The sequence below is a fragment of the Microtus oregoni genome, unplaced genomic scaffold, assembly GCF_018167655.1.
Source record: "Microtus oregoni isolate MIOR12 unplaced genomic scaffold, Mior012 000001F_ref0000356, whole genome shotgun sequence".
Lineage (NCBI taxonomy): Eukaryota > Metazoa > Chordata > Mammalia > Rodentia > Cricetidae > Microtus > Microtus oregoni.
The window spans coordinates 49,031,404-49,045,166 of NW_024543060.1; the positions used below are offsets into that span (position 1 = coordinate 49,031,404).

Consider the following 13,763-nt stretch of genomic DNA (forward strand, 5'->3'; position numbering starts at 1 on the left):
TTTTACTGTTTCAGTAGTCAGTTCAGTTAGGAGAGACAAACAGCAGAATTGAGAACCATGGTTTCCTGTCATCCAGAGGTAATCATTGTTCAGTTATTTTTCCAGACATGTCTGTACAAATGACTCTCTTAAGCATATAAATACACAGTATGCACAATACATATGTCTAACATGATCCTGTGGCCCCAACTTCAGACATTAGAATAGCTGCTTACCTTACTTGAGGCCGCACTGAGAGCTTGCTGACAGATGATGTGAGGACCTTGGAAAGGCCGTGCTGGCGCACACAGTCGTGTTTATTGAAAGACGGAATCCATTACATGCATGGTTTTGTTTATCACATATTTGGTAGGACTTTATGAACATTTAAACAGGGATTTCTTGCTAATTTTTTAATTTATTTGATGACTTCACATGGGTTTTAGCTAGAATCATCCCTCAGTTCTCCTCTCTTACCCGCTACTCTATCTAGAACCTTTCTTTCCAAAACATACCCCTCATTTCATATCATTTTAATTTTTATTTTTTAGTGGCACATTAAGGTTACTTGTATGAGCATGTGGATATGTATGGGTGGGTGTGTGGCCACAGACCTGAAAACAAAGGATTCTCCTCCCCAAGCCATTAACTGTCGGGTGCTCCTCAGCTAGGGGGAGGGGAGGGCTTGCGAGCCTTGCCCTCATCCATGTTGCAGTGTTGACTGGCTGATTGTGTGCAGGTCACCATGCAGCGGACAGCGTGTATAGCACTCCTCCCCAGCCGCTGGCTCCTGCATTCCTTCCTCTATATCTTACATCTGCAGGCCTTGGCCATGGCTGGTGGTAAACGTGCAACTCAAGGCTGTCATTCCTTTTCAATTTTAATTAGTTAAGAATCTTTTAGAAGCATCTCTGACCAAGGTTAGCAGCATCATTAATTTACAAATATAAACAATTTCAGAAGACAGTTAAACAACATATCCATTTAGCAAAGCAATCTTTTGTATGCTATCTAGGAGGAGACCATATGTTCCTTTATGGATCACCTTGGCATTCTTTGCTAGCGTCTACAACTTCCCTAGCTGTGGGCTTTTGACCAGGTTTATAGTCCCAGGCATGAATTCACTCCCGTGGACCCATCAGAGAGTGATTGTTATCCTCTGTAATATTCATACCACTATTGTACTGGTGAGCACATTTGCCTGGCTGATCAGTATTGTAGCATGTGGAGTCCAGTGTTGGCTAAGACAACTATTACAGGGAAGGGCCAGTTCAGGAACCCTCTTAGCTTGTGGATTGCTGAGAATTTCCCTAGCACCTGGTTTCTCCTTAACCCCATAATGGCTCCTTCTGTCAAATACCCCTTTCACTGCTCCCCCTCGTTGTCCCTCCCCCAACTCGGCCATCTCGAGCCCTCATGTTTCCATCCTCCATCCCCTCTTTGTTATTTTTTTTTTGTTAAGAACCTACTTATTTTTTTTTCCCTAGAAATGTGTCAAAAATTTTTATCTTTACAATTCTATGATGTTCATTTTTTAATTTTTGTCATTGTGCTGGGAAGAGCGTAAAGAGACTGGATTATGTCTCGTCTTGACCAGTTGTTAGCACTGCTCCTTAAGAATGTGAGAGGGTGGAGAGGGATCGCAGCTCAGTGGTTAGAGCAGCGTCTAGCATGCAGCCTCCGGGTTCAGCCCCACCCGCCACATTCATACACACCAGAAAAAAAATGTGGTTTGGATGAGGTTTTGTTTAGATTGAGGTTAGAAAATTAATTGCTAATAGTACATTTAGAACCATATTATTTCTGTCTTTTAGTTTCCTGACTGTTGATTTATGGCTGTGAGGTAGACTTGTTTACTTTTTTTACGTGATTACCTCTGAGTGTGAAATCTGAGGAAACTTAACAAAAATTACTTAGCTACTATATGTTTGTGGGAAATCAGTTACTTCTTGTAAGTTATATGAATATAGGAAACAATAATTCTACACTTCTTATAGGAAGAAAAGCATTCATACTATAATGCTTAGTATGATCTAAAAGACTTGCCATTTGGGGACGGTGAGATGGCTCAGTGAGTGGGTAAAGGTGCCAGCTGCCACACCTGACAACTGGACTCACTCCAGATTGGTAGACTATACTGCAGGATACTTTTAAGAATATGAATCCTTTTTCCTATAAATTGACACAAGTCAAGTTTATTCTACAGCTGAGTCTCATCAGAGCCCCAGTGCCCAGGGCTGTCCTGAAGGCCCTCGTAAGCCTCTTACCAAGGAATGTTCCTGAAACCCAGCCGTGAATAATTTTCATCTCGAGGACTTTGAAAGGATGAACCCCACACTGATCTTGACCCAGATGTTCTGTAATAGAGCCTGTGTTGTAGATTAGGGCTCTGTGTATTTGGTTTTGATGGATCGCTTCATCACAGTGCGGCACTGAGTGATGGGTCTTCCTAACTGTCAAACATAGAAGTTGGTGCTCTTTCCCAGCGTTCTGTTTTCTTTGTGGCTTCAAGATTGCGTTGTAGGTGTGGGGAGATAATATGAGAGGGTGGGTAATTAAGCCAGCCACAGTGAGTTCTGCTAAATGGGAGTGAGAACTTGAGCCTCAGTTATGAATTAGTTTGAACAAAATTATGAAAAAGGGACCATTTAGGCTCTTGGAAGCAGCAGTGAGTGAAGGGTCTGGCAATGAGGACTGAGCACCAAGCTGGTAGAATCGCCATTTCCCTAACAGCTTTTCCTAAACATATTTTGACAGCCATTCAGGACTATGAAGCTGCTCAGGAACACAACGAAAATGATCAGCAAATCCGGGAAGGTTTGGAGAAAGCTCAGCGGTTACTGAAACAGTCACAGAAGCGTGATTATTACAAAATCTTGGGAGTAAAAAGGTGAACTGTTGAAGTTTGTATTATTTAACCAACTGCTTTACAGCTAATTGTAGCTCCTTTTGTCCTACCCTGGCTCTCTTCCCTTTCTCATGGTGTTTCATTTATATATTATTCTAGCAACCTTTGACATCATAAACTGTTTTCAGTATATTACAGGCAAACACACTAATAGATGTTGATGGTGGAAGGCTGTGGTGGAAATAGGTCCTAGGCCTAGACTTTTTGGAAGGATTGAGAAAGCAGAGTTGAATTCATTTTCATTGGGCTAGGAGGAAGGAAAAGAAAGCCCTCCCGTGGGCCTAAAGTTAAAGTTGTAGTGTTATAAGAGCGTTCTCCATGCTGGGAAGATGCTCAGTGCTGAAGAGCACTTGTTCTAGCAGAGACCCAGGTTCAGCTCTCAGCATGCACTTGATGGCTCACAGTTGTCTCTAACTCCAGTCTGACTTCTTCTGGCTTTCTGTCATTACACACATGATGGTCATACATGCAGGCAGACACCCGTACATGTAAAATAACATTAAATCCTAAAAGTTTTGTCGAAAAAAGATTCATTTTTCAGACTGTCATCTTTTGTTCCAAAGTTTAAGCTTTGGTCTTACTCATATTAAGTAAACTCGGCCTAAAGGGGTTGACAGAGGTGTGTGTGTGTGCATGTGCGTGCTTTGATTGGCAGAATCTTGCTGCGTAGCCCTGGCTAGCCTGAAGACACTATGTAGACCTAGCCCTTATACCCACAGAGATCTCTCTGCCTCTGCCTCTAGAGTACTGCTGGGATTGAAGGTGTGTACACCACCATCTTGATGTGAGAGTATCTTCTTATGCCCAGAAAGAATTAAGCTATGGTGTTGTGGAAATCTAGAAGGGACATCTGTAAAGATCTGTACTATATTCTAAGGTTGTGGCTCAGTGTTGGTGGGTTTGCTGTGTGCACAATAGGTTCAGTTCTCAGTGTTTGTCCCCACCACCCCCTGGGCTCAAAAAGGAAAGAAAGGCAAAATTGACTGTCGAGAACAGTATGTTTGAAATTTTGAGGAGAACAGAGTTGTATATCATCAGGTGACACTCCCTATATCCCTTACTCAAAGAGCTTGCAGTGTGTGTTTGCAGTGCTGTGATTGAGTGCTCAAGGGGACTACCAACACAGCTCTTCTGAGGTTTTCTTTGAATAAAAGTAGGTTGGGACCTTTCTGATAATTGCTAAATAATTTTCTTCATCCTTCAGAAATGCCAAAAAACAAGAAATCATTAAAGCCTACCGAAAACTAGCACTTCAGTGGCATCCGGATAATTTCCAGAATGAAGAGGAAAAGAAAAAGGCAGAGAAAAAGTTCATTGACATAGCAGCTGCTAAAGAAGTCCTCTCAGACCCAGGTACCTTGTGCTGCAGCGTCTACTGCTCTTGGAATAGTGCCGTTGGGATGAATGGTTCCTGTTCCTTTCCCGCTCCAAGGGCAGAGGTGAACTGTAGAACAAGGCGGGTGAGCGGGAGGGCTGTGGTTGGCTGTCAGCCCTGCGGCTCCACTGGTGGATGTGGGCTGTGTTCTCCCCACCCCCTTGTTTTTCTCTAGCAGTCCTGGGAAAGCACAACACACCTAGACCCTGCTAGTTTCTTAGCTCAGTGATGGGTGGTTCTCTGCACAAATTCCCCATGTGTCAGGAGCCTGGGGAGGAAGCCAAGGATGTTGGGCCAGCTTACAAAAAGAGGAGGAGAGTAGATGTCTAGCTAGGCCTGTTGTGCCTTGTGGATGTTAGCAGCCATCTTGCCCTAAGTCACATGAACAGATGTACGGGTTGATATATATGTGAATCTGGTCTGGAAAGTAAGGAGACAGGCTAAGAATTTGTACACACTGCTTTTCATGACTTTTTGTACGTGTGGAGATGGGTGTTCTAATTTGAGCTAGGCAGCTTCAACAAAGAGGAAATCAAGTTATGCCCCCCGAGCAAATCTTCTATGTGCATCCATTTATAGTACAGAATTTAAATAGTCCTTTGTCCTAAGTAATTTGTAGGGGGACAGGTACACTTTATTATTGGAAACTCTAGGTACAGTTTACCTGTTCTGTTATCGGATGCAGAATGCTTACACTGCCCCTCAAGGGTAGCATAGCGGTTCGGCCAGAGTTAGGGGTCTTAAGGGATTTGGTGGTGTTAGGGGGGCTTCCCACCCTATCCTTGCCTGGTTCTCATTGTGGTCTTCATGTGTCTGCATTACATTTGGGGAGGAAAATGAGCTTTATGGACTGTTGTTTCACCTGTTGGGCAGAGTAGCTCCTTAGATGCTTTGGAGATGGACTTCATGTAAGAGATGAGGATTGATGTGCTGTTTTGTAAAGAGAATGGCTCTGGGAGTTCCCCTGGCAGTGGTTTTCTTCAGGATGGAATGGGAAAGTAGGGGGAGCATCAAAGCCTCATAGCTATACCTTGGGTTAACACGTGGGTCTTCATTTGCTGCTTTCTTTTGTAGAAATGAGAAAGAAGTTTGATGATGGAGAAGATCCTCTGGATGCGGAGAGTCAACAAGGAGGTGGTGGCAACCCCTTCCACAGGAGCTGGAACTCATGGCAAGGGTTCAATCCCTTCAGCTCAGGCGGACCGTTCAGATTTAAATTCCACTTCAATTAAACCAGCTGTTTTACTGCTCCTCTTCTTTATTATTTTCTTAACATTCAAAACAAAAAAACTTTGGGATTCTAATGGAAACAAAATGAAACAAAACTTTGAGTTTGTCCATGACCAAAGAGTTGTTTCAAGGAAAAGACTGTTCTTACTGTAGACTTGATGGGCCTGCCGAGGTAGGGAGCAAGGAGCCCTGTTTCTGACAAGGCAGCCTGTGCTCATCTTGTGTTGCCTGGGGGACGTGGTATGGGGCATTTGTCCTGTGGTGCTGTTCAAACAGCATTATATATATTTAACCTGGAGCAGCCAGATTCTGAACAGCCTTGCATAGTAACCATGAGGAGGAGCTGTAGTCTTCAAGAGAATGGATTGTGTCTCAGTATTCTTAAGAGACAATGTTCTTTGGGACAATTGTGCTTAGGTTTTGGTCACTCCAGTCACTTGCAAGGATTTCCTCCTGTCCCAATGTCGTCATGGCTGTCCCGGCAGGAAGTGCAGAGATCATCGTTTGGGAAACAGTCCATCATGTGTGGGTGGGGTGCTCAGGTGTAGAGTATGCCTTGAAGCTGAAGATGTATTTTTGCTGTTTTGTCTCTCTTGAATTTGTTAAAACTTACAGATCCTCTCTTAAATGTGAACCAGAACAAGTTCAAAAGTTCAGTCTGTGAAAGACTCCGTGGTGTTCTTGAGAGCGCTGTTGAGGGTCAGGCTGACATACTGAGCAGCTGAGTGCAGAAGTGCCCTAGAAGTGCAGTTTCTCTGTCAGCCTCAGCAGCTCATTCCCAGCTGGCAGGGGAGCAAGACGGCGTCTCAGTGTCTCTCACATTTAGCCCAGTTGTCTTGGCTGTATTGTTTGTTGGGTGTTTGCTCCGTAGATCTGCCTCACTAGGACTGATGTTTATTATTCCGCTGAGAAGAAAGTATAGGCTTGCAAGTCTGTTTCGCTCTGTGTTTGCTCACATCAGTAAGATGACATTGCCCATCTCCTCCTGAGAGATCCTCTTGCTTTTTAAGCAGATACCTCTTTAAGAAATATACTATTCAGGATTTGTATACTGGATAATTTTTGCCCTAAAAACCTGTTGCTAAATCAAGAACATTGAATATTTATGAACTACTGATGCTGCATTGAAAATGAAAAAGAATTATTTTGGTAAGAATTATTACCTTTATTCTAGAAAGTTGTTTTTCTTTTTTGAAACACTGAAGTATTTTAAGTATAAAGGTCTAATATATTGTTTTTATGAGATTAATCATTTTAGTTAAATTGTGGGAGGCATGAAGGTAGCATCCAAGCACAAATCATTTTCTTAATCTGTAGTCATACCCTTGAGCATATACAGAAAAAGATTTTTAAAATGGACAAACATAAGTCACATAGTTGAGTTGGGCAAAACATTTAAGTGCTTTTTGCCTGTACTTAGGAGCCTGTTTCTTATCAATAAACTCAACAATGCATTTCAAAACCACTTTCATTTTGCTTCAGTGTCCCCAAATTCACATCAGGCCATGTGTGATAACACACACCTCTGACCGCACTAGAGACGAGGAGAAGGCCTCCTTTACATGGTGAGTTCCAGGCCAGGTCCCCCACCAAAACACTAAACAGATAAAGTCCAGCCAGTGTGGAAGAGTGAATGGCATGGTTTCACGTCTCAGCCATCTCAGGTTAACACGCAGCTGTTCCGTCCGACTCCTGTTGTGGACGCGTCACGACAGTGAAGGCAACTCTGCTTTCCAAAGTCCCTTCGCACCAGCAGAACCAAGGAAGCACCACGCTCTCACTCTCCCACTTAGAGCCGATGCAGAGTTGCCAGTAGCACGGAGCTGGAGGATTCTGACACGGTTGAGGTTGGGCTGTGTGGATCTGTGGTCCAGATCTGGTGCCTCCTAATTTGCTTCCCTGAGGGTTTTAAGGTTTTTTCTCCCCTACTTGTAACTACCCTAAGTAACTGAGGATTAGTGTTCTCACTGCAGACTTGGGTGCCAAAAGCAGATGTCAGGAGGGAGATAGATGAAGGTAGATCTCTGCTGATTACTGAGGTAGGTGACTGGTCAGTTCCAGCATGCATGCTGTTGGTAGTCTCCTGGTGGCCAGCCTATCAGATGAACAATAGAACAGTGTCCCTTCTGCCTGGTGACACTGTAAAGCCACATTAGTGGAGAAACATTCTCCACTTTCTGCTTCTTCCTTTTTGCAGGGCCACTTCCACATCCCGGTTTCTCTTTTAGGAACTGCGGAAACCTTTGTGGTAATTCTGGGGAAGGTAGGATCAAGCTCACTGTCGCTGTGCTCTGCTCTGTTCCGAGCCTTTCCTTCCCCGTGCTGAGCTTCCTAAGTGCACCATCGTTGGCTGCATCCAGTGCTCACCACTGCAGGAAGGAAAAAGTCGCCTGCTACCAGAAGGGCACCTTCTTCACCTCTCAGTTCTGCAAGTTTACTCTTTTCTACCTTGACTAGAAGAACCTGGGAGAAAGCTCAGTGGGTTAATTAATGTGAGTGGTATGTAGCATCGTCATTGAAACATCCCCTGAGCAGTGCTGAAGTCTGTTTTAATTGTGCAGCGTAACCACTGGAGCTCTGAGGATGAGTGAGTTTAAGAATTGTGAGCAGGCCGTGTGGCTTGTGACTGGAGCTCAGAATGTGGGCTGTAGTAGGCGCTCATGGTGACTTTGACTGCTTTGCAAGTCCCAAACTTAGACACAGCGCAAGAGTGCGAGAGGATTATTGGTAACTAAAGGTCACTGTCACCACTACTTACCCCTGGAAGATAGCATTCCCACGTAAAGGCCTTGGCTTGGTCAGAAGTTGTCACTCGCCATGAAGGAGGAGGAGGTGAGAGGTGGTGGCTGGAAGACATTGCTCAGGCCATCGTGGGTGCCCAGCTGCCTCGAGATGGCACCGGTGCCGATGGCCTGGACGGTGTTTTCAGGTGACGTCAGGAGAGTTTCCTTGAATGGATCAGATGTCCCTGTAGTGATGCAGGATGGAGGACGCAGGTGATGACGTAAGAACTGATCTTTCCAGATCCTGTCATTCCTTTTCTGTTAGCGGCAGAATTTATTCTGTAATTTCAAATGATGTTAGGAGGGGCAGATAATTTTTTAACAGACGATCTCATTTGCTGAATGATTTAAGAGTAAAATTAGCCACTGCGTGGCTTTGTGTGCAGTTACAACAGGTTTATTGCACTTGTATGTGGACGAAATATTTACCTGTGCAAAGGAATACAGGGCACAGGGCAAGTCAAAATCAGAGATGTTTGAGAAGTTAAATTATTACTCTTAAGTTTCTATTTGCTTTAAATGGGACAGACTTAACAATCCATCTCTATTTAGTGTTTAATGAAAAAAGGAACTAAAATTATTTCAGCTGGGGCTCATACATGTCTATGAATATGGGCAATATTTTTATGCCCGTGTATTTTCACATTTAATAAAAATATTTATGGTCACATCCACTACTTTCTTGCTTCTGTTTCATGTTTAACCTTTTAGTTAAAATTCTAAGAAAGTCCATCCTAGAAGCCTGTTTTCAACTTTACTGCACAGTGACCGAGTTTACAGGGAAGATCGGAGCAGGTAGATATGTTAAAAAATCTTTTAACTCACCAAGTCCTAGGAAAACTGGACTTAAAATAGTGAATTATTTTTTCTACTTTAATATTAAAGTCTAACAGGTGGCTTCATCTGACTCTTAGTACGCATGTCTGCTGTCACAATTACAGGAAGGCACCATAGCACATCCAGGAGGTAAACTTCTAGAGCAACAAAGCCAGCTTTCTAGCTCAGTTATCTCTTCAGTATTGAAGGAACACTATAATAAATGTATATACAACTTTTACAGGAATATAGAAGCTTTCCAAATCCCTAGTGGCAGTCTTGATATCATGACAGTGTAGAAGCAGTCAGCAGCTGCAGAGGCCAGTGCTGCCTGAGGCCGAAAGCAGAGGGCATCGATGGTCATCCTTTTCTGAGCAGGCACTGTTACCACTGTTACTACTCTCAGCTTTGGACTTCATGGCCCTTTAAAAGTATGCAATTATCTCAAGGCCTTCAGTTCCTATCCTGAGGACTCTAGACCCCAGACCCTGTCTTTTTTCCCTTCTTGGGGCGATCCTTCCACGGGAGATGTGCACATGGCACACAGGATCAGCGTCCACATTCAGATGCTTTTGTCCGTTTTCTGCCAAGACCCCAAAGAAACAAAAATCCCTAGACAAAGGAGTTTGGTGACTTCCTTGTTGGGAATTTCCCTTCCTCCTGAAGTCTATTTTCTCACTGTTTCTCAGTTTTCTGTAATCGTCCTGCTTCTGCTTCCTGGAGAGTCTGCATCACTGACCTCAGCCCCTGTCCCAGGCTCATCTTGGATGATTATCTGGGGCTGTAGGCAATAAACCCCTGGGATATGAGAGGCCTGTTTCTCTCAACTGTATGACGCCGTGGGCTTTGAGCCCCACTCCTCTAGGTGCTTCATTTTAAGCCAGCAGTCACTTTAACCCACTAACGTCACAGTAGCGGTCAAGATAGTGACTAGGGGCCGCCGTAGACTTCAGTTCAAAGCACAGGCTCATCAGTACCTTCGAGTGGTTGCTGTATGAGCTGCTTTGCTGGCAGTATTTGAGCAAAGAAAGCTTTTCTGAAGAGTCAGCCATGCTTTCATGACTGAGCAAGTTCTGCCTTGCTCTGCAGTGATGGCTGGTTCTCTGGAAGCTGCTTGTGGGCAGAGCCAGGCAGTATGTGGGGGCTGGAATTAGGACTTGACGCGGAGGTATAAGCTTCCTCTAATTAGTCTATGTTTCTAATATTAATGAAGTGTCTGACTTTTATCTTCTCTAGCTGGCATGGATGAGAGTGTCTTTGATTTTACCTCATGAGGGACTTCAGGGTAAACTAGAGCTAAGGGGTGAACATTTCTGAAAGGAAACCGTTTGTATCTGAGTGCTATGAAAATTAAGTTTTCAGCTTATGGGCAGGGCCTACATGAATCACTAACACTCAGTAAGGGTCAGCGCATTCTTACTCTCTGCCTAGTCATGCTTCACGTTTTTCCTTGAGGGGAGAAAGTGGAAACCACTCAGTTACAAATGTATTGTGCTTTTTCCAGGTTAAAATTTCATGGTGTGCCTGCATGGGAGAGCCAGATTTCAGGATCATGGATACAGTGACCAGGAGCATAGACCCAGATGGCCACCTCAGCCTCGCTGCGTCCTCCCCTGGCTTACTCGAGTAGTGCAGATTCACTGAGTTTAACATAATAGAATTCTCAACGGGGCCATGTCCTAGGTAGGGTGACCATTACTGACAAAACACCATGACCGTACAACTTGGGGAGGGAAGGGTTATTGGATTTACAGTTCACTGTTCATCACTGAAGTCAGAGCAGGACCCTGGAGGCAGGAGCTGATGCAGAGGCCATGCAGGGCTGCTGCTGACTTGTTTCCCATGGCTCGCTCTGCTTTCTTACAGAACCCTGGACCACCAGCCCAGGGATGGCACCACCCACTATGGGTTGGGCCCAACCCAGCAATTGATTAAGAAAATGCCCTACAGGTGCGCCTAAAGCCCTGGCATTTTGTTAATTGACTGTCCCTCCTCTCAGACGACTGTAGCTTGTGTCCAGTTGACATAAACCATCCAGCACAATTGATCCCTTGCCAGTGTGACACAATCACATCTCTGTAAAGCCATAACCTTTCTTGTTCACACCCAAGATACGCATTAACATAAACATCACAATATAAACTATTTTACAAACTTAAAAAGCCCCACGATTGTAGGCAGAGTTTTTTGTGTCCATCAAGTCAAGCTCTGTCCCACCAGCGGCTCCCAAATAACCACACAGAGACTTATTATTAATTGTAAATGCTTGGTTGATAGCTTGTTACTAACTAGCTCTATTTCTTATCTATGTTCTACCACATGGCGTTACCTTTTTCAGCATGGCATGTTTATCTCCTGCGCTTTCTGGGGCTAGCTGGTGGTTCCTGGTGACTGCCTCCTTCCCCTGCACTCGTTTTTCCCTGTCCCCAATCCCGCCTAACCTTGTCCTGCCCAACTATTGGGAATTAGCTCTTTATACTCTAATAAGAACAACACATAGTCACAGGCTACAAAAAGATTGTCCCACAGTGCAGTCTTACTAATTCAAATACTCTAAAAATTCAGTCTTAAGCAAGCAAGCAAGCAAACAAACAAAAAAAAAAAAACCCCAAAGTCTTTTAAAGTCAAAAGTCAAGTGTGGGCTCCTATAAAGTAAAAGGTAAGTTAAATACCAAATTTTAACATGATAAATCACTCAGTGTTTAGTATCTGGGATTCACTCACAGTCTTCTGGACTCTTCCAAGGGGCTTGGGTCATTCCTCTGGCTCTGCAGTGCACACAGCTTGTCTTCTAGACTCAGCTGCTGATGGTGGTGGTGGTTGTCCCATGGTAGTGGCATCTCAAAACCACTGGGATTTCCTGCTGCAACTGGGCTGCACTTTCACCAATAGCTTCTCCTGGGCACACTTCATGGTGCCAAACCTCAGCTTCTCTGCATGACCCTTCAGTTCTGAGACTTCAACTGCTATTGAGCTGCACCTTCTCCAGTGGCCTCTCCTGGCCTCTCCCAGTGCCAAGAGTCAGCTCTTCTCCAAGATTCTTAACGCCTTCAAACTCAGTACCAGCTGCCAATCTCACGTTACCAAGCTAGACTGCCAGCACATGGTCCGCCTGTTCCGCCTCTGGAACACAGCTTGTGCGCGGACTCTCTGGAAACCCTTCCCAGAAGACTTCACCTCACTGATGCTGGGCTCTTAACCACAGCTGGCCAGCATCCATTGTTCCAGCAAAATAAAGGTTTTACTTCAGTGGTTCTGGTTTCTTCCTAACCACAGCAAACTCTTCAGCTCCATTTCACCAGATGCCAGATACCTCACACAAATGCCCAAGGAGGGTTTTGCTTCCCCTGAAACCTCGCAAGCCAGGCCTCCAACAGTTTCCACTGCTTTCAAGATTCTTGTCTCCCAAGCTCCTAGAGGACAGCACACTGAGCTCTCACACTTCATGGTTTCCTAGATCAGAGTTCAAGGTCCTTCCATAATCCTCCCTAAGACAGTATGATCAGGTCTATCGCTGCACTAACGTACTCCTGCCCTAGTTAGGATCAAGTCTATCGCTGTACTAACGTACTCCTGCCCTAGTTATGGTCAGGTCTATCGCTGTACTAACGTACTCCTGCCCTAGTTATGGTCAGGTCTATCGCTGCACTAACGTACTCCTGCCCTAGTTATGGTCAGGTCTATCGCTGCACTAACGTACTCTTGCCCTAGTTATGGTCAGGTCTATCGCTGCACTAACGTACTCCTGCCCTAGTTATGGTCAGGTCTATCGCTGCACTAACATACTCCTGCCCTAGTTAGGATCATCATTGCTGTGATGGAACACCACAACCGAAACGGCTTGGGGAGGAAAGGGTGTGTTAGACTCACACTTCCACATCACTGTTCACTGAAGGAGGTCAGGACAGAAACTCAATCAGAGTAGGAATCTGGAGGCAGCAGCTGATGCAGAGGCCATGTAAAGGTGCTCATTTGTTTTAGGATATTTGATCACACTGTGAAACTTGAGAATGCATTACTTACTGGGGAAAAAATCTCTAGTTGTGGCATGGTTCAGCCCTATTATATATCCTTTTAAAAGATTAAGTAAAATCAACCATAGATTGAGAGGTGGGGCAAGCAACCAGTTACAAAAAAAAAAAAGTTTAGAGCATGAGAGGACGTCAGGAAGACAGAGAGACAGGAAGTAGTAGGAAGGGTCCTTGAAGTTGGTAGTCCTGTTCGTTTGGGGTAGCTGAAGAGAAGCTCCCTTTGCAGGGAGGCAACAAAGGCATGCTGTCCCCGCCTCTCTGGTAGAACAACGGAGACTTAGTTAAAAGCTGTATTTGGCAGCAGTGGCAGAGGCAGTGTGGTGGGACACATAAGTCCCACTGGCCTTGGCCTTAGCAGTGTGGCAGCTGCTGCAGAGCCACAGTAGCTAAGACAACAGTAGGTTCAGGTGCAGCGCTGTGCCACAGGAATCAACACTGACTGGTTCCCCATTGCTTGTTTAGCCTGTTTTCCTATAGAACTCAGGAGCACCAGCCCAGGGATGGCACCACCTACAGTGAGCTAGGCCCTCCCCCATCTATTACTAATTAAGAGAAATTTCCACAACCTTGCCTGTAGCCCCATCTTATGGTGGCATTTTCTTAACTGAGGTTTCCTCCTCTCAGATGACTTTAGATTTTTG

General features: G+C 44.7%; 1 protein-coding gene across 1 annotated transcript in view; it reads left to right on the forward strand.

Moving 5' to 3' along the window:
- Dnajc3 (DnaJ heat shock protein family (Hsp40) member C3) overlaps window positions 1-5,512 on the forward strand; it is a 32,146-nt gene extending 26,634 nt beyond the window's left edge. Inside the window, exons 10-12 of the mRNA XM_041676924.1 lie at window positions 2,737-2,869; window positions 4,092-4,240; window positions 5,337-5,512. Of these exons, the coding sequence (XP_041532858.1) occupies window positions 2,737-2,869; window positions 4,092-4,240; window positions 5,337-5,494 (440 nt within the window). The 3' untranslated portion in view covers window positions 5,495-5,512. The remainder of the gene's footprint in view (window positions 1-2,736; window positions 2,870-4,091; window positions 4,241-5,336) is intronic.
- Window positions 5,513-13,763: the final 8,251 nt, after the last annotated feature.